The sequence below is a fragment of the Jaculus jaculus genome, chromosome 3, assembly GCF_020740685.1.
Source record: "Jaculus jaculus isolate mJacJac1 chromosome 3, mJacJac1.mat.Y.cur, whole genome shotgun sequence".
NCBI lineage: Eukaryota > Metazoa > Chordata > Mammalia > Rodentia > Dipodidae > Jaculus > Jaculus jaculus.
The window spans coordinates 173568008-173590256 of NC_059104.1; the positions used below are offsets into that span (position 1 = coordinate 173568008).

At 37.1% G+C, this 22249-nt stretch overlaps 2 protein-coding genes across 2 annotated transcripts; both read right to left on the bottom strand.

Moving 5' to 3' along the window:
- Positions 1–3917: 3917 nt before the first annotated feature.
- LOC101609808 (olfactory receptor 2D3-like) lies at positions 3918–4841 on the bottom strand. The gene has a single exon (XM_004650912.2). The coding sequence runs from the start codon at positions 4839–4841 to the stop codon at positions 3918–3920; it is 924 nt and encodes a 307-aa protein (XP_004650969.1).
- An 11260-nt stretch (positions 4842–16101) lies between these two features.
- On the bottom strand, positions 16102–17058 carry LOC101602654 (olfactory receptor 6). Its single transcript, XM_004650706.2, has one exon. It carries the CDS (start codon positions 17056–17058, stop codon positions 16102–16104), a length of 957 nt encoding a protein of 318 aa, XP_004650763.1.
- Positions 17059–22249: the final 5191 nt, after the last annotated feature.

Here is a 22249-nt window from a genome sequence, read left to right on the forward strand (position 1 = left end):
TACCCATGACCTCTTAGTGCCTGACACTACCTACACAAGACCATCACAAGAGGAGGAAAAGATCATGACATCAAAATAAAAGAGAGACTGATTGAGATGGGGAGGGGATATGATGGAGAATGGAATTTAAAGGGGAAAGTGGGGGAGGGAGGGTATTACCATGGGATATTTTTTTATAATCATGGAAAATGTTAATAAAAATTGAGAAAAAATTGTCATCAGGATCTGTCTTCTTATCCTATTTTCTGTATAGTTTTAATAAACACAGAGTGATTTATTGTCATAGTTTTATTCTAATTTTGTCGTGCAGCTTTTCTGTTATAATAATAGTTGGCAAAAAAGGAACCTTTTGAATGTGGAGACAGCAGCATATCTTAAAGAAGCTGGTTATATATATGGCATTTATTTACGATGTTGCTTCTCTAGGGATCTCAGTTACAGTTTTGCTCTAGCATCTTAAATTTTTTCTACACATTGTGGACTGGTAAGTCTTGCAAAACATTTGCATTAACTCCCAGAATTATAAACTGAAAAAGGAATGAGGATATAGAAAGAAAACGATGTCTGATTGGATTCTACTTAATAAAATGACTGTCCAATTATTATAAAAGTTGTTAAACATATCTAGTTATAGATAAATAGTGAGCAGTTCAAGGAAGGTACCAGCCCATGGATCACATTTTGAGTAGCATTACTTTATAGCTTTGGTTTTCATAATATAACTGAACATGTGAGATGAATTCAAGGGAATGCTATACTGTAGTTACAATTTTCCTAGTTTTTTTTTTTCCTATAATATATCCTTATTCTAAGAATCCAGCAATGTTCTTAGTCATAAAAAGAGAATTGCAAGTTACTCTTAGTTTTATTTAAGTTTATTTTTTGTTTTATTAGTTGACATGCAGAGATTTAGCTATCATTCATTCTGGCATTCTAGGCTACAACTGTTTTTGTTAGTTTCCATCCCATGAAAAGTTGAATATGTGGCTTTTTCTTATATGTCTCTGTGCCAGTATGATTGCACCTTGAAGGAGAGTTTGCAGATCACTAAAGACCACCTCTTTTCTGTGATGCACAGAATACATTTCAAGCAATCTGGACACTGTAGAACAAAAATTGCCTTTAAAAAAAAATTCCAACTCTAATTATTTATTTATTTTTGGTTTTTTGAGGTAGGGTTTCACTCTAGCTCAGGCTGACCTGGAATTCACTATGTAGTCTGAGGGTGGCCTAGAACTTGTGGTGATCCTCCTACCTCTGGTTCCTGAGTGCTGGGATTAAAGATGTTCGTCACCACGCCCAGCTTAATTTCCAGCTCTACATGGAGCAGTTGACCTTATCAGAAGGTTGATAAGGAAGGTCCCAGTCGCAGGACTAGTATTCTAGCCCTTCACCAGAACTTTTGGGCAGGGATCATATGATCTGACTATATCAATACAGAGTAGTTCTGTAAGCAAATGTGTAAGTTCATCTGTACATAGTCCTCTTCCTCATATCACAAGTTGAGACCATTTTATAGAAGCATCCTCACATCAAAGCTGTCTCATAGTCTCAGCTTAACTACCCGTGGTAAACACATTGTAATACCCGGCAGCCACCAGCTGGACTCTCCACTTGTTTGCCCTTCATGTGAGAGCAGTGAATCTGAAATCTGGAAGTGAACCAAGTATGCCTCCAGAACAGACAGTCATCTTTCATCCTCATCATAATATCCATTATCAGCACTTTTTGTATATCCATGGTTCCTTTGTATTTAGAGGAGAGAGCAGAATACCAACAGCTGAAAGGTACAAAGTTTGGGTTACACTAGGCAAGTTACCAGAGAGGTGAGTTATAATACTTAAATCAAGAGCTAATAAAGACTAAAACCTTGCAAGTATATTTCCAAAGAGATGCTTTGCTGACCTTGTGGAGAATGGTACATCAATCAATCTTACAATAATTCTCTATGACTCTGGATGAAGGGAAGTGAAAGTAACAGTTTATATAGACAAAAATATTCAAATAACTCTTCCAAATACCCTTCAAGATTCTAAAAGATCAAACTAAATCATTACTTCTTAAATGTTCAAGAAAAGAAACATCTTAGGTAAGCACTCAAATGATTTCAGTAGGCTTTATTATTATGCTTCTCATGTTACATAGTTACGTAATTTGAATATTTTCTCATATGTTATATTTTCCTATATAAGTTACATATTGTCACAAGTTATCTATAGATCCTATAATACTAGTAAGTACTTTAGAGATATCAACATGAAAATATATTTTAATCTATGCATTTTAGTTGTCATAGGTTTCAGGCTAATAGATCTGAATTATCCAAGTTCTCAACAACTTTCTTGCATTATCCATCATTAAGAGATTACATGGTTCTTATTTTTTAAAAAAAGGATTCCAGTTTCCCCAAAGGTTTGTTTATTTATACAGACTCATGATAGTCCATGCTTTCTGAAAATACCATGCATCACAAGTACATAGTGTATTTCCCATTGCACACATCTGCTCTTCACGAAGAAACACTGTCGACATGAAGGATATCAACACGTCACACAACATCGGGCATGAAGGACATTCTATGGGCATCGAAACTTGAATTTTATCAGCACTTTTTTCTCTTTCTTGATCCCATGTCATCCTTTACCTGTAATCAGTTTGTTTTTACATATGTTAAGAGAATACAACAAAACGAGAGGTAATTTCCTATTAGAAATTGCTTCCAGGTAAAGAATAGAGGGCATTTATACTCTCCAAACTTTACGAAAGGAGAAATTTGCCAAGATTATCAGCCCTATTCTTTACATTACAAGAATCCAGGAGAGAAGTTCATAGTGTTCCTGCATGCTGATTGAAACAGTGGGTGGACTCCACCTTGTGCCCAGAGTTAGACCTTTAGTGGAGTGTGACTGAGTTTTCTTCTTTGTGAAGCCATGCACCTGCCATGCTCTAGTGAGAAGCTGGGGTGTCAGTGTAAGCAGTAGTGCTTCTATCCTAACAGAGGACTAGAGTACTAAGGGGACAAATCATCCCACTGAGCAAACTCCAAGACTCCTCTCACGGGTTGTCACCTGTGGTATTCCACTTCCCACAGTGAGGTCATAGTGGATAGCGGTTAAATAAAACCTGGAGAGGAAAAGGTATCATGTCTGAAGGAGAGTAGTTGTGGCGTTTGTGGTCACAGGGGTCTATCCGATGACAGTTCGGGTGTGCTGATCTGTTTCTCAATTTTGTTTTCCTCAAGTCAGCAATTATTCTTGGAGGGAGATGTTGTGTGAGATATTTATATTAATGATGTTTCCCAGAATAGGAGAGCCAAAACCTGTTATCTGTGACAAGAACTCTTCCATTTGTGGTTGAATTGGCTAATGCAGTACTTTGGTTATCTGCTTGCTTATTCATGTTTGTTCATAAGGCAAGGTCTCTTGTCATACACTGTCCTGAAATCCACTATATAGACTACTTTGGCTTTGAGGTCATGGATATTCTTCTGACCAAGCCTCCTGAGTGTTAAAATTACAGGCTATCACCACTATGCCCAGAAGAGCAGTAGTTTGGGTCTATATAGATTAAAATTCAGATCTCCAAGGATGGCTATGGGTGATGCAGACATAATATGAGTTTGACAAATAGAATTTTCACTCTAAAGGAAATGTCCCCAGTGGAAAATGTACCACTGTACCAAAGAAACAGTGGAAAGATATTTTCAGTATTTATCATACCTTTTCTAGAACATTAGGATGTAAGCAGTCATAAGACAAATGATTTACAGTCAAAAAAAAAAGTTTGAGTAATACTTCTGTATACAAACATCCTAGAGGTAAACAGTGCCTATATGAACTTTATGTAGATTAGAAATAGTTCTGAATTTAAAAAACATGTAGTATCTACCAGTAGAGAGATCAGTGGCTTGACATGCTCTATTTTCTAAGTACTTTCCTTAATGCCTCCTTCACATCCTTATTTCTTAGGCTGTAAATGAATGGGTTCATCATGGATGTTATGACTGAGTAGAACACTGAGATCACCTTATCCCCTTGATTCTTTTTCTTTGAGTTGGGCTGCATGTAGGTAAATATTGTTGACCCATAAAAGAAGAGAACAACAATGAAATGGGAGCCACAGGTCGAAAAGACCTTGAGCCTCCCCTCCCCTGTTTGCATTTGAAACACAGTGGAGATAATATTGCAATAGGAGAAAAGAATGAGAGAGATGGGACCCAGCAGGATTATGACACCCATTGCAAAGATGACCATCTCAGCTCTGTAAGTTTCTGCTGAAGCCAGTTTCAAGAGTGCAGGAGGCTCACAAAAATAGTGATTGATGGCATTTTGTCCCTGGTATGGGAGATGTAAAGTGAATGTGGTGTCTACTAAAGATACAAATACTCCACTAGCCCAGGACCCTGAAGCTAGAAGAACACACACCCTCTGGGTCATGATGGTGGAGTAGTGAAGGGGCTTACAGACAGCCACATAGCGGTCATAGGACATCACTGCTAGCAGGGAACTTTCTGTACATCCCATTATGAGGAAACAAAACATCTGAACTGAGCACCCAGCAAATGAAATGGTCTTTCTTATGACCAGAAAGTGGACTAGCATATTGGGAACGATAGTTGTAGAGAAGCAGAGATCGGTAAATGACAGATTTTTAAGGAAGAAGTACATTGGTGTGTGCAGGCGAGAGTCAACATGAATGAGGAGGATGATGAGCAAATTCCCCAACACAGTCAGCAAGTAGATGATGAGAAACACCACAAACAGCAGGATCTGAGTCTGATGATCTGAAGAGAGGCCCAGCAAGATGAACTCGGTCTGCCAAGTGTGGTTTGCTTTGCCCATGAGTGTTTATTACTTTCTGCACATTAGCACACACAGAGACATCAAATGGTGACAGTGGTGGGAAAATACATGAAATAAAAGTATCCTTGGAAAGAAAGAAATGTGTTGATTTAAAAAATATTGTAAGCATTTCTAATGTTTTTTTTCCCCTCTCCCTATATTATTCCTGAAAAGGTTGGGTTGATAACAGACAGTAAAACCAGGACCACGTCTCCTTAGTGCTATCATCTATAGAGCCATTGTTTGACAACTGTGTGGATTGTGCCAGGAAATATCCCCACAGACACCTATATGTTATGAAAATAACATGGAAAATTGCATTTTTGATGAATATCTGAATCACAAATTGAGGGTTTAAATATAGTATATGGATTTGAAAAATTACAAAATAGTCTTTCTTCAGTACAAAGCCCAAATTTTCTTATTTTGTAGTTCACTGATCATGTAGAAAAATTAGCCTTGTTTTAATCAAATAATGAGTGCAAATAATCAATTTTTATATTTATTCCCAGTGGATTTTCTCCCATCTTTCTTAGCAAGAAACAAAAGTTAAGAGGCTATTTTCAGTTGTATCACAAGCAATGGTCCTTGGCCTTCCCTGCATGTTTCTGTGGTTCAGAAAAACAAGCCTTGATGGTGATGGCGATGCTTAAGGGTAGGCATAGAGACACTTATTGATGTTCAGGCAAAACAGCAAAGATATAGCCAGTCGTAGGCAGGACCACAGATTTTTGGGAGGTTCATGGAAACTAAATGCAGTCACAATAGTTGTCTACAAAGATCAATGTCTTATGTGATATAACAGTGTTTGACCCCCTTTTTACTGCAGTTTGGCTCGGAACATCCAATCCAATGGGTGTGTGTACATTGGCAGGAAATCAGGCACTACTCCAGTGCTCTGAAATAAGATAGGAAGCACTATTCACTGTCTGTGGCTTAGAGTTCGTCTGAAAGAGACTATGGCAGATGAGTAATCAGAAAGGTAGAGTAAATGCCTGGGACTGTAGCTGAAGACAGATCTGCAAAAAGGACTAAGCACTAGTATTAGGAATACCCCTTAGAACAAAGGTGGGATCCGGGCAGAAAGTCAGCCCTATTGGCTGGACCATCTTGACATAGGAATAGTCAAAGAGTGAAAACATCCAACATTGACAGAACAGTTATGCCTGGACCAAGTGGTTCATAGTTGCCAAGTATGACTTGACTTCAAGACAACAGGGTCACAAGCTTCCATGAAAGAATTTCCAGTAAATAGATCCAAATTGAGTCTAATCTATGGGAGGATACACAGGCTTTCAGACACCAGCAGGTCCAACTCAGGAATCACTTTGCAGGATTAGCCAAAATCTTCTCTTTTGTTTCAGTTTAATATGATACAGAGGATCAATGACAAAGTCAGCATCATAAAAAACCCAAATCATCTTTGGTTTACATGCTTGTCAAACTGTGATTTACAATACATTCAACAGCAGTGAAATACAATTCTTGGATACCAGAAGTATTTCAGAAAAAAATGAAGAAGAAAAAAATACTATCTCTTGTAATACATTATTGTGTATAAATTATAATTATGTATAATTTGAAGGAAATACATTTTTAGTGCCTAGGGAGATGGCTCAGTTGGTAGAATGCTTGTCATACTAGCATGAGGACCTAAGTTTGGATCCCTAACAGCCACATTAAAAAAAAGTATGAATCACAGTGAAGGGGTGGTGAATAAAGGAGGATCCCTGGGGCTAGCTGGGTACCAGGTTCAATGAGAGACACTGTCTTTAAAAACAAGGTGGATGAGGAAGACACTCAATGTTGGCCTCTGCCATCCACATGCATGCACATACATGTGCACATGCATCTATAAACATTTGCATCCATGTGCATACATCTTTGCATGCACAAATGCATAGCACATATACATACAAAACATAAAATAATTCTTCAATATACATGTGCGTTTGAGTATTTCTCAGCTACTGTGTAAAGTATGTTTTTTTTTTTGTTGCTTTTTTTCTGATTGGTTTTGATAAGTACATTTTCCATTCCATATTATTGTAAGTTTTATGCTGTGATATAGACATAGTTCTATGTATATTCGTTCAGTTTTGGAATATGTATGCAATAATATAGTTTGAAAAGTATATATTAACTATATATGATTATATGTTTATAAGCCTCAGTCCCTGATATGACTATAAATTTCTTCAGGTTTGCAATCCCATTTCACTCCATGTATCTACATGCTTTGGCATGTTCTAAATTTTAAAGAACTGCTCACTGATTGAGTGCATAATTGACTACCTCCAGGAATGAATTGACTCCTCACAACACAGGTGCTTTTAACACACATACTTTCACATATTCCTAAGCACCACTCATCCTACCTAAAGCAGCATTTGAGTTTTTGAAAGCATAACTAATTTTAGACCAGCTAGGTCATCTGGAAATGGGAAAATCTTATGTCAAAAGAAATGCAAGGTAAGATTACATCATACTTATTGCACATGTGAGAAAGAAGCACTACAGGCAGTTCTTGCAGTGAACATGCCCTAGTTGTAATCCCTTTCTTTCTTATTCTAAGCTCACACAGAACTTATCAGTTTCTCTGCTGATTATGGTACTGGTGCCCATAGTACATATACAGCCATTAATACTCACCAGGCCCTGGCTTCCTCCCACTTCCCAGACAAGGTAAACAATTGCAGGAAGCTCTGTCTTCCATCACAAGCAGAGGTGTTTGAGTCCAGTGGGTATCACCAAGAAGTGACCATGAAAAAAGTAAAAGAGGAAGTGGACATCAATATGGAAAGGACTGAATGGTCAAAGATCAGGGAGAATCTGGTTGCTAGTCCAATGAAAATGATCCTTATGTTTTTTCAGGTGGGTTAGCATGTAAACCGATGCTTTCATGACTTGTCCAGTAGCAAGATTTCCAAGGCCAAGGATTCTAGAAATGGGTACAAAGAAATTGCCCCTCTCCAACAGACCATGGGTTTAAAAAGATAAGGATTTGGCTTTCTCTTAAGAGAGACTCAAAATTTCTGGGATGCGGGTGTTTTCAATTCCTTGCTTCCTTCAAAATCTTTCTCCATGGTCACTTTAACATCTTCCTCCTTACCAAGAGGGCTGGTATGTATTTGTTCTAGAGAGGTGGACCTACTGAAGAGGGAGCCTCCCACTAAGTGCAGTGGAGATCTAGATCTCTGGGCTGCTCGTGTTGAGTCAGGGAAGCAGTGATTCTCAATCTTGTCTCCTGACAGCTAGATACAAGGTGGATTTAGCACTTTCCATTACAAATTCTTGCTGCATTACTTGGCTGGAGTAAATGCTTATTTATCAAGCACCAACACTGACTTGAATTTTTTTTCTATGAGGAATTCTTAAATGACTGAGGATCTAAGAGGTGGTACAAACAAGATATTCTCTGGGGCTCCTTTTGGCAACAACAATAGTTGACTTTATTACCTCTTTACACAATGAGATACCTTGGGACACTTTGTCTGGTTGATTTGTAATCATAGTTTAAACCCTAAAATCTCCTGTAATTGCCAGTTCTTCCCTAAATATTATAAGAATTTTGTATTTTTAGAGTCTAAAAGGACCTAAAAAGCAGCCATACTTGTTCCTTGTCTCTTCTATCTGTGTGGTAGCACAGTGTATCATGGAGTTCATGCAAATATCTTCACTTCATTAAATTTTACTCCCTAGAAAAAATGTAAATTTCTACTTTTTAAGTCATCCTCTACTGAATTGGGTATAAAATTATTGTTTATATGAGGATGTCATGTCCACTTTTAAATAAGTTAGCTCTTATTTAACAAGTAACTCTAGGAAAATTTCTCTAAGTATAGTCTACTTGAATCACATGCCAGAATTAAGAATAAATCCTTATTTTCCTGTGATAGGATATGTTGAAATTTCTCAATGATATGCTTTTCTCAAAATACTTTTTTACTATATAAAAATTACTGTCCTTTAGCATATTTGTTTTATTAAATTTTATCCATCCTTCTCATGTTAATGTTACCAGTGAAATAATTGTAATAATTTGTACATTTTATCACCAAAAGACTTTTGAGTCTACCAACAATTTAGAAATCATTTATACAGAACTGGGAGGGTTTGATAAGCTAGTAAATGGGATAGGTGAGAAAGGAAAAAATAGACTTTGAAGACTCTGGCTGAGAAGGCTGTGCAGATGCATGTATCATTTGTAAGAACACAGATATGGGGGCAGTTAGACTGGCTTACCATCCTTGCTGATCATTATACAATAGTGGACTGAAAGTCTTAGAGATTAAGTGACTTGTCTAAGGCCAATTAGAACTAAATTATGGGATAATCTCTCATGCCTCATGTTGAACACTTCCCCATATATTGTACTGGAGCTATGAAATTTCATTTTATTTTATTTTATTTTTTATTTATTTAAGAGAGGGAGAGAAGGAAACAGATACAGAGAGAATGGGCATGACAGGGCCTCCAGTCACTACAAACAAACTCCAGATACATGCACTACTTTGTGCATCTGGCTTATGTGGGTCCTGAGGAATTGAATCTGGGTCTTTTAGCTTTGAAGAAAGTCCCTTAACCGCTAAGCCATCTCTCCAGCCCCTGGAGCTAAGAAATTTCTATAAAAGAAGTTAATGCTGCATGGCTGAGGGGATCAGGCAGTGAACAGGGTTCTTTACCCTAAATGTAGTCTAAGATTTAGTCTGAATAAACCCAGAGTCAAGCGGTGATTAAAGCAGGATCAGTGAGATACAGTCACTGGTTTGCTTTATTTTAATGCTACTAAACAGAAAAGAGCTGATCTTTGCTTCAGGGGTAACCAATAACACATGGCAACCTCTGTGTAAATTGCTGCTATTTATAAATATTCCAGTATTGGATTAAGACCCCACATGACCTCATATTAACTGATTACCTCTGATTTAAAAAAATCTTGCCTTTAAATAAAGTCACATTCTGAGATATCATGGGATTGCAGCATATTTTTATTTCAGGGGTGGAGGAGACACAGTTCAATTCATAACAAATCAAAAAGTTACCTATGAAGATAATAGTTTTAGTTTTAGTTAAAATATCTATTTAAATTTATCATATATCAGGTAAAATTTCTTACATTATGAAATTTTCAACAAAATTAGTCCTTTGCAAAACACAAAAAGCTTACCACTCACAGTTTTGAGTATCTATTTGTTTGTCTGCTAGGTGACTGCTGATGGGTCTCTAGGACAAGTGCAGCCTGTACAACATCCACTCTTCTGAAGATCATGCAACCAATGTTAGGTCAATCCACTTTCCCTTGCTGAGCGCTCCCTTCCTGGTTTTTGATAAAGTAGCATAGCTATAACTAGGCTACAAAATATGTATTAAAAACAAATATATATGACTGTGAATCTTAATTTATAAATCTAGGCTATGGACAAAATTTTTGTTTCTACTACGTACTCTACCTTCCTGTATATTTCAACATAAAAAACAAAATATAGAGCTGGAGACATGGTTCAGCCATTTAAAGACATATGCTTTCAAAGCCTTATGATGGTTCCATTGTTGCTCGTAAATTATTTTTTTCTCTTCTATAACCCACTGTTTATCTAGAAGCATTCTTACTTCCGTTATTTGTGAATTTCCCAGTTTTCCTATGGCTTTTCATTTCTATAAGTAGCATTGTTCTTGGAAAAGTACTTGACATCATTTCAATCTTCTTATACTTGAAAGCTCTCCTGGTAAATGTTCCATGTGGACTTGAGTGTCGCGCCCACCTCGCCAGCAAGGAAGACGCCACAATCAGGATTCTTCTGTACACACTTTATTAGGGACTGCCAAGCTGCTAGATGTGAAGACCTCGAACCAGGAAAGGCCACGGGTTATATAGGGTTCTTGACTGCATGTCCACTAATGATTGGTTACCAAAGGATATGTGACCGCCAGTGATTGGTTACTCCCTGGATACCTCATTAGCATCTGCCCACACCAGGTCGCTTGCGTAAGTGAACATGCGCACTGTGCTTATTTACTTCAACTGTGACCAAGAAGAAACCAGAAACCGGCTCCATCTTGTAATGGCGTCTGCACGGCTCCTTACACTTGAGAATGTCGTGCACGCTGCTGCTGGGAGAGGACATCTCTGTAGATGACTGTTAGGCCCATGTGGAGAAAAGCGTGACTGAATCTATTGTTTCTTACTGATGTTCCCTCTAGATTGTCTTCCCATGTGGACACTGTCATCCAAGGCTATTGTGTTCCGATCTCTGCATTTCTATTCAGACCTACTTTACTCGCTCAGTATGTATCTATCTATCATCTATTTGTCTATGTATTCTCAGTTATGTACATACTCAGTGTGTGGATGGTACATGTTAGCACCATCCTTACCCTCATCCCTGTCGGCCACCCTCACTTGCTCAGTATATTTAATTACTCCTTAGTTGAGGATCTTGCTCATAGATGTATAATTGTTAAATTTTCTAGTATTTATTTATTTAATGGCTTTTTAATTTTTTACATTATTTGATTTAAAATCCATCTTATGTATTTATGGCTACTTTTGCTCATTTATTTGACTTTTTGTCATTTTCATAATTTTTTTTCTTATGTGTATCTTACAAGTGAGGTTAACATTTTGTTGGGGCTTTTAAAATTTTTTTAATTTTTTTATTAATTAGTTTTGTATTCAGCAAATATAGTCAGTTTGGTACCATTATTAGGCTTATCCATGACCTACCCCCTCCCCTTGGCCCCTCCTAGTTGAGGTATATGGGTCATGCATTGTGGAGTTAGCCCACTTATTGTTACGATAAATGTCTCTGCATATCATGACCCAACATGTGGCTCTGACACTCTTTCCACCCCCTCTTCTGCAAAATTTCCCTGAGCCATGTTAAGTTCATTTTTGGTCTGCTTCGCTGATGAGGTGTTGGGGGCCTCTGAGTCTGTGGATCTCTGATTTTGTAGGAGCTGATTTTTCTCTGTGTTGATCTCCTTCACCCTTGTTCTGGTACCTGGTTCACCAAGAAAACAGCACCCTTGCTTGTTTCACCAGTTTTTCTTAGTTCCAGCCAGGGCCCTTTTGAGGTATGATGGGGTGGCTCTCTCCTTAGGATCTACATTTGTCTGAAAAAGAGAAGTAGAATCTCCCACAGAGAGTAAGTTAGCACCAGGAAAAATGAGATAACCCTTATTTTTTAATAGGGAATTTAATAGGTGTAGGCCCTCTTTCTTTTGAGAATTTAGTCAAGTCATTGAGGTTGAAAATAAGGGCTATTTCTACTTTGTTTAATGTTTCCCTTCTTATCTCTCTTTTTTTAGTTCTTTTGTTTCTTTTATTTACTTCTTTTGTGATTTAACTGAAGTGTGGTTTAATTATCCATGTTTTGTGATTCTGGTATTAAACTTATACTATATCCCCAGCTCTCATTTTACTTTTTGTAGGAAGTTCCCACTAAATTCCCCAGGCTTGTCTTGAACCCTGTACCTTGAACTTGAGATCTTATTGTTACTAGTTGGCATTACATATCTATGTAACCAGGCCCAGCTAATTTATTACTTTGTATATTTTGTGTATATACTGTAGGATTTATTTGAGGTCACTATAAATCTAATCTAAGATATCATATAGTTATAGTAGGCTGTTCAAGCAGATTGTCACAACTTACATTACATAACTGTACTTTACTCTTCTTCATTTTATGTTTTTGATTTACTTTTGTTATTGCTGTGGTCAAATACCTGAAATAAAATAGTGTAAGAATGGAAAGATTTACTTTGACTTACATTTCTGTGGGATACTGCCCAACAAGGTCAGGAAGGCATGAGTGCAAGTATGTGAGGCAGCTGGTGACATCACATCCATAGCTACAAGGCAGAGAGAAGTAAATGAATATTGATGCTCAGCTCATTTTCTTCTTACACAATCGAGGGTCCTCAACCTATGGAATGAATGGTACTACCCACATTTAGGGTGGTCTTCCCACCTCAGTCAACCTAATCTAGAATCTCCTACAGTCATGCACAGAGATTTATTTCCATTGTGATTCTGAATGCCACCAAGTTGGCAAGATTAACCTCACTATTTGTAATGTCACAGTTAACATCATTTACAATTGCATACCCATTAAAATTACTATGTTTATTATTTTAGTTGTTTCATCTTTTAATCTTTATTGTGATAATATCAAGGGTTTATACATTATCATTACAATATTATAAATTTGAGTTGAGTTACTTTTTTTCAGAGAATTTTATATTTTCATGTGACTTTGTCCTTATAGATTAGTGCTATTCTCACCTTTGTCAGAGAAGCTTCTTTTTGCTGATTGTGGTCACTTCTACTATGCCCGTGTTATGCTTGAAAAATGTTAGAATTCACCTAACGTTTACTAAAAGCTTGGAATAGATCAGTATATTCAATCTGACAAAATAATACTCATAGACCTGAAAACCTTATCTCAACCTTAACAGTATGTCCACTATGACAGGCATATAATTTTCTTTTACTCGATAAAGTTGAATTTACTGTTAAGAGAAGTAGAAATGTAAAAAAATATAAATTTACTGTTAAGAAAAATAGAAATATAAAAAGATATAAGTTTACTGTTAAGAAAAGTAGAAATGTAAATAGAATAACAAAAAGAAAGATGACCAAGGGTGATAAAGCTTAAATATGGATAAGAATTAGATCAGTGGGAGAATAGACAATTATGTTTATTTTATCTTCATAAATTCCTCAGTTGCTCATTTCAACAGAACACATATTAAAATTGTACAGAGAAGATTAGCACAAGGGCAAGGTGACATGCAAATTTTTGAAGCATTCCATTTAAAAAAAAATTCCTCAGTTCTTTTAGAATCACTTTCTGATATCAATATTGCTATACTCCTGTCTTTATTAATTCTTCTATTATGTGATTTTGCAATATTGTTTCATTTGATATATTTGTTATATATCTTGAGACTGAAATATTTGTAAATAGAAGTATTTCATGTTTGAAATTTTGGGAGAATATTTTTGTACAGACAGAGATGACGATGATGGTAGACAGATTGATATGATAGATAGATAGACAGAACAATGATAGTAGATATATATTACACATATACCTTATATAAATAGCTTGAGAGTGATTTTATGTAATATAGTCAGTACCTGCGTTTTCACTGTAACCCAATACATGAAGTCAAGTGTGTTATTTTGTGGTTATAGTAGCATCATACCAGAACTCAAAAGATCTCAGATTTTGGAATACTTTTTATTTTTATTTTTATTTATTTATTTTAGAAAGAGTGAAAGAAGCAGTGGGTGGGGGGAGGCAGATAGAGAGAGAATGGGCATGCCAGGGCCTCCAGCCACTGCAAACTAATTCCAGATGCATGTGCCTCCTTGTGCATCTGGCTTATGTGGGTCTTGGGGAATTGAACCTAGGTCCTTTGGCTTTGCAGGCAAGCACCTTAATCACTAAGCCATCTCTCCAGGCCCTTATTTTTTAATTTTAGATTAGGTATGTTCTACATGTACTTCTTATCTCAAACATAACAAATATGGATGATTAAAAGTGTATATACAAATAAATAAAATAAGAAATGGACCACGCAATGGGTATGCTGTTAAGGCTTTAAATTCAAGTCCTCCAAATACTAATTACTCAATAGTCAGTAAACATTGCCACCTTACACAATTGACCTTTGGTACTGGACCTTCCATTACTTCCTGGTAAAGAGTGTCTCATCACTGGGTTTTACACAGTACAGAGTTATAGTCTGTCATTAGTGCCATCTCATTAGAAGGTGCCTTTCTCTGTATTGTGTGTCAACTCATTGCACCAACTGTTAAAGGAGGTGTAAATAGAAATTACCTCACATGCAACAGTCTATAATGTAAAGCAGCATTCTGCCATTTTCCTCTGAGATACTCCAATTCTGACGTCATTCATTTTTAACTGACACTAACCAGTCCCTCTGTTGTAGTCTATTATTTCTTCTCTGTGTATTGATGCTCAGTATTATATAACAATTTTGGATGCATTCTTTATCAATTTCAATCCTTCTTCCCTTTGCTCTTAGGTAAGACTTAACTATGCAGCCCAGACATTGGTCTTGAATTCACTATGTAGCCAAGGCTGGCCTTAAATTCAGAGTATCGCCCTCCCAGATTAAAAGCCAAGATTACAAGCATGCACAGTTTTGTCCAATCATTCAGTTTCTATCTTATTACATCTGTACTTGCAGTATCTAACATGTATATATTCTATACCAAATGTTAAATATATTTGTTGGAAAAATGGATGACTGCATGGATAGATGAATGAATGAAAATTCATTCTTTCCTTGTTCCTTAATCAGATTCACATTCATAGTAACCATAATCATAAGTATATTATAGTAGTCTGTCCTTCTTGATAGACTATGTGAGGTATATAGCCTCAGTGTCCCACTTTCTTTGAATTATTTTTTGTATTTATACATAGTATGTGCTTAATGCATGTTTATTAAAATGATAATTGAAATTCCAGTTGTTCCTACTTCCTTGGAATTCCTTAGTCTTGGGTTTATTTGGTTTGTAGGTTAGTATCTCTCGCTACATTTTAATATTTCTCAAACTCTTTGACCTGTTTTATCCATGGAATATTTTTCTGCTATCACCCTTTTACATTTTTGTATCAGGTTACTAATTTTGTTTCTAATTTTTTTCATATTTTTTTACTTTTAATATTTTTACTATAACACTATAATTACCAAATATCTCTTAAGCCAACCATTCACGTGCATTTTAAAAATGATTGTGTCCACCATTGAATTGTCTGTTAAAAACCTACTATCTACCACACTTTACATGTTGACTTTTAAAATAAAACAATTAAAATGAATAACCTCACCAACAAAACTATAAAAATAATTAAGTAGTAATTGATTATTTCTTTTTTCCTCTGGTGCTAGAGACTGAATCCAAGAAACTTGAACTTGCTAGATAAGCATTTTACCACTAAGTTAAATCCACAGTCCCTGATTATTTAACATATTCTTCATACACTATAAAACTTATGACTATTTTGCTAATGTATGTCTCAGTGTTTTGACTATTTTATTTGATGCCTTACATAAGAAATATTTGATTAAAGCCTGAAATACAAGGGCATTTTATTTGACTTTTAGTTTCATGTCCATAAATTGTTTCTTAAATCAATATGTTTACAATTATAAAATTTTCATTAATAAAGGAGCTTTGGGGGGGGAGAAGTAAATGATGACTCTTAGAGTCACTTCAGCAAAGGGAATCTCTAGAGACTAGGCACCGGCCACCTGCTATGGTTTTTCTGATGGCATCCTTGACCTCCTTGTTCCTCAGGCAGTAGATGACAGGGTTGAGCATGGGGGTAAAGACTGCATAGATAGCTGAGATCAATTTGTTAGAATTAAATGAAGCAATGGCCCGGGGTCGGACGTACATGAAGATCACTGCTGTGTAGAAGATGACCACCACAGTAAGATGAGAAGCACAGGTGGAGAAGGCCTTCCGCTGCCCCGTGGCTGAGGGTATGTGCAGAATGGTAGAGACAATGAAGGCATAGGAGAGGACTGTGGCTGACAGAGGAAACACAAGGATGACAATGGCCAGTGCAAAGTCTACCATCTCAGCCATAGATAGGTCCATGCAGGCCAGTTTAAGGATAGGTGACACATCACAGAAAAAGTGATTCAAGATATTATTGCCACAGAAGGTCACTCGGGAAATGAAATACACCTTTGCCATGGAGATGGTGAAGCCACTCACCCAGGAACTTACGGTCAGCTGAACACAAAACCCTGTGGTCATCATGACTGGATAGCGAAGAGGCCAACATATGGCCACATAACGGTCATAGGCCATGGCAGCCAGAAGCACACATTCAGTACAGGCAAGTGAGATGAAGAAATAGAGCTGCGTCATGCATCCCAGGAAGGAAATGGTATTTGGATGTAGCAGGAATCCGGCCAACATCTTAGGGACAGTGACAGATATATACCAGGCCTCCAGAAAGGACATAGTGCCAAGAAAATAGTACATGGGCTTGTGCAGAGATCCAGTAACCCACACAGTGAGGATGATGATCACATTCTCCAGTAGCACAAACAGATACGTGATGAAGAAGAGGAAGAAGAGCAGAATCTGCAGCCAAGGAGCTGTCGGGAAGCCCACAAGGATGAACTCACTGATACTGGTGATGTTTTCCTTCCACATGATTAGACTTCAAAAGACAGAGGATTTAATAACAATGACACCAGGCTGAAGAGTGAGGTCCACAGGAGCAGCAAGGGGACCTCAGCCTATAGGTTCTTCATTGGGAAGCTTCACTCTATTCCCATCAGGTAGCCATAGGTTATAAGGTAGGAATCATGACAGGACACTGGGTCCACTCCAGAAAACCAGGAATCAAAGTGAGGTATGAACACCAAGCTAAGAATGGTGAGATAGCATCATGAAATCATATTCAGGGGTTAAGTCTTTAGTGTGGGTCAGGAAGAGGTCTACAGATGTCACTAGGAGACAATGCTCTCTTTGTCAGTATGCTTCCAGGTTCCAGAAGTATCAAGAAGGTGGAAAATTATGGTGGTTAGAGTTTACGCCTAAGATAGTCCAGTAGAGAAAGACAGTGCAGAGAGTGAGGAAAGTTTAAAATATATGGTAAATAAAAGAAGCATAATCATTACATTAAAATCCTCCTAATCAGAACTGTTGATTCTGGCCTGTTGGAGGCCTTTTGGAACCTCTAATAATGTGTCTCTACTTACATTTGGGGCAAAGTCTTTGAAAAGTTTAATGAAGAAAGTTATACACTTTTAGAAAATTAAAAAGGTTTGACTTTTAGATGCCTCCTATTAATATAAAAATCATTAATATATGTATATATATGCATTCATATGTATATATGTGCACATATGCACACAGAATAATTACAATAGTCCCTGTACCCATAGGAAATATGATCCAAGACTCCCAATGGACACACAAAAATGGCTACTAACAAACTCTATATTTACTCTGTTTTATCCTGCACACACACACACACACACACACAAATATACATGTACACAAACACATATATATGAGATATATATCATCACCATGGCTAATAAAATAAAACAATAATAACAATATACTGAAATAAAAGCCATATGAAATTAGTTTCTTCCTTAAAATCTTTTACTATGCAATTGATCTTAGCAACTTTGGTAAATGAATTTTTTCCTTGCCTTATTGAGTCAATAATTTTTGCCTTTTTACTTATAATAAGAAGTTTCTAGATTCATTTTGGTGTCCTGTGATTGTGAATATCATTAGTCTTGCACCCTTGGGTAATTAGCATGCACAATGAGGGTTACTTCAACATAAAGATTGCCACAGATAGTTGATCTGATGTCAAAAGAACTATGAAAAGGCTACAAGAAGGCAGTGTGTAATTGTGTGCATACTGATCATACAGGTGGCTCATGTTAGAGCAGGGTATCAGATTTTATCACATGGCTGTGAATGGTAGGCAAATTAAAGTTTATGAATTATTGTTTTAATTTTTCATTAAAAATTTTAGCTTGTTATTAACCATGACTCATCAGTACCATAGAAAGCAAATCACATATAAAAGGGCACTACAGGGCTGGAGAGATGGCTTAGCGGTTAAGTGCTTGCCTGTGAAGCCTAAGGACCCCAGTTCGAGGCTCGGTTCCCCAGGTCCCACGTTAGCCAGATGCACAAGGGGGTGCACGCGTCTGGAGTTCGTTTGCAGTGGCTGGAAGCCCTGGCGTGCCCATCCTCTCTCTCTCCCTCTATCTGTCTTTCTCCCTGTGTCTGTCACTCTCAAATAAATAAATAAATAAATAAACAAAAATAAATAAAAAATAAATAAAAAAATAAAAGGGCACTACAGGATATGTACAAACGCACACACGTATAGGTATTTATACCATGTATCACATTAGTTCCAAATTAATTGCATAATTAACATATATGTTCTTCAAAGACAAGTGTCACTTTATTTCTGTCTAGTTGATTCTGTAAGTCCTTACTTCAGGCACAAGTTGAGCACAAGTGGCATCTAGGGAACTGCTTTGGGAACGGACGGCTCAAGGTGTGCAACAACTCAGAAATGTCCTGTTCTTTCCTTGACACAAAATAATGTGAGGACATCAGCAAAATTTAACGAGAGAGATAGTAGCTTAAAATTATAAATAAAATGAACTGAAAAGCTAAATACTTTGCAAGGACACAAATAGAGATGACTTGCATAGAAAAAGGTAGAATTAGGAGAACTAGAAATGAGAATAAACAGTGGAATGCCCTAAGTGATCATTTATTATTTCTTATTTATGTTTGATTTCTAGCCTAGAACCTTCAAATTTCCAATAGGGTAGCTGGTTATATGTATTAGAAAATGACTAGTGAAATAGAATTCAAATTTTACTTATTTCTTTACTCAAAAGGATTATCCTTTAATTAATTTTAACAACCCTCTTGGGGAAAATTTTTCTCCACCCAAGAGGTATAAGGCAGTTAAGAATACATAGCTTAAGTTAGAACAATTAAAAAAATATAGTAGTGAAGGAATTTTGATAACTGGATGCACATATAATTGTGTCTGATTTTAAGGTATGGAACACATTATGGTAACATTAAGAAGAGACTCAACATGAAAAAATATCGCAATATTTAGAGAGTATACTGAAAGATTAAGGAAAGTATGCATCAGTGGAACATAAAATTGGAATTCCTATATTTGTCCATGGTTTATTACTGACAGAAATTATAACCCAACACACACCTCAACTGTCTAAGCCAACTCACGTTTGAATGAAAAGAAGCTATGTTGCTAGGAAATTCAATAAATCTTGATAATAAAAAAGCATAGCATTATTAGTGGTAATGAGTATTTATTAAATTCTTATTTGGGGCTGGAGAGATGGCTTAGCAGTTAAGTGCTTGCCTGTGAAGCCTAAGGACCCTGGTTTGAGGCTCGATTCCCTAGGACCCATGTTAGCCAGATGCACAAGGGGGTGCACGCATCTGGAGTTCATTTGCAGTGGCTGGAAGCCCTGGCATGCCCATTCTCTCTGTCTACCTTCCTATTTTTGTATATCTCTCTCTCTCTCAAATATATAAATAAATAAATAAAATATTTTTTTAAAAATAAATTCTTATTTGAAGCCTAGTCTCCCCCTGGATATTGAAAATATAAAGATGAAAGTTCAGATTCCTTGCTCAAAGAGTTTTAAAGGAAACAAACAAGTAAGCAAGCTATTACAGCCTAATGTCTTAAAGCTATACACTATGTATGGTCAGGTAAACTGTTGGAGAAAGTACCTGGTACTTCCTCCAATAAATAGGGCTTTCTGCTGGTCTTCACCTGAATAGCTGAGCCTTGCTTAGGAAAAGTCACACCAGTGAGTTGATATTACCACTATAGCATCACTAGGTGTGATAGTACAAATTCAGTACTCAAGAGGCCAAGGGAGGAGGATTGCTGAAAGTTTGAGGTCAACCTGGCATACATAATGACTTCAAGGCCAGCTAGGGCTGTATGACAAGACTCTGTCTCAAAAACAAAAACAAACAAACAAACAACAACAAAAATCCAATAGGGTGGATGGGGAGGGAGGTGAAGGGAAGGCAAGGAAGAGGATGGGGGATACAAATCTGGACCCAAATGACAATGGTACCATAAAATTCTATATCCTAAAAGACAGACCAAATGGTTGAACCTTCACCAGGCCCTTAGAGGGAATACCTGAGTCACAAGGCCCTAGAGAGGGTATGATGAAAACTGACCTTAATCTTCCCCTGTTTCTGTTTCTCTCTCTCGCTCCCTCTTTCTCTCTTCTCTCTAACTCTTTTATATTAGTTATCTTTTTCTTCCTTTTCTTAGTGGGCACTGACCTGTAACTCCCAGTACCAGCATGTGGCTATCATCCACAATGAACTTTTGATCAGAGAGACCTACAAGGTTTCCTAAAAGAAAGATTTCTGTCAGAGTACTTGGTGACCCACCAAAGATTAGTGGTAAGACCCTACTGCTGAAGACACCTTATGCGGTTGACACATAAAATGGAATGGCACAGCTGGAAGCTAGAAGAGAGTCAGTCCCCAGACAGTCAGCGCGTCTAGTGCCAGAAGGTGCTACATGGGCAAGTGGGGAAAAATGACCAATATCTGTCCAAGCAACTAATGGTCTAACCTACTTAGCAGCAAATAACCTGTTGTGATGCTCACACAAGTGCAATAGTGGCACACAGCCATGGTGGAAAACCAGCTACTCTTGATTTGGCTAACTAATCTCCTCAGTGGTACAGGATCCATAGCTGGAGCTGGGAAACAAGTCAGAACCATATCCAAACATAAGCCCGCTCTCCATTATCAAGCTACCACCAATCGTGGGCTACAAGAAGGCCTATACCTATTAAATTCTCTATAAAAAAGTAAGAGTTATCTCATTTTTCCTAGTGCTAACTTACTCTCCATTGGAGAATCTGCTTCTCTTTTTCAGACAAATGTAGATCCTAGGGAGAGAGACACCCCATCATACCTCAAAAGGCCCACAGCTGAAACTAAGAACAATTGGCGAAACAAGCAAGGGTGCTATTTTCTTGGTGAACCAGGTACCAGCACAAGGGTGAAGGAGATCATCACAGAGAAAAATCAACTCCTACCAAATCAGAGATCCAGTGACCCAGAGGCCCCCAACACCTCATCAGTGAAGCAGACCAAAAATGAACTTAACATGGCACAGGAAAATTTTGTGGAAGATGAGGTGAAGGAGGGGGTTGGACATGGATGAGCCTAACAGTGCTACCAGATTGACTGAATTCGCTGAGTACAAAACTAATTAATAAAAAGAAATGTTTTTTAAAGTAAAAATAATAGAATATTAACTGATGGTCATTTTATAACTGACACATAACATATAAGAATTGTGATAATATAAAATTTTGACATTCTCAGGCTATAACATTCTGATTAATAAAATAAATCTTTAAAAAAAGTTACAGGAGAAAAAAAGTTACAGGATCAATAGGTGAATCATTTATGTCTTCCTAAAAATAATCACCATATTCTTTATTGATCATATTTTTATTCATGTTAGGACATGGTACCATTCATAAATCCCTCTTCTCTTCTCTTCCCTTCCCTTCTACTGGTGCTACATCTCTGACAATATCCAAGTCTTTCCATGTTGAGCATGTTAATTTGTGCACACCTATAATCCTAGCACTCAGGAGACTAAAGGCAGGAAAATCATGAAAGCAAGGCCAGAATAAGCAATATAGTGAGACTCTGTCCTGAAAAAACAAATTTGAATCAAGGACTGGAGAGATGGTTCAGAGGTTTAAAGCACTTGCCTGTAAAGCCTAAAGGCCCAAGTTAAAAATCTCCAGTAGCCATG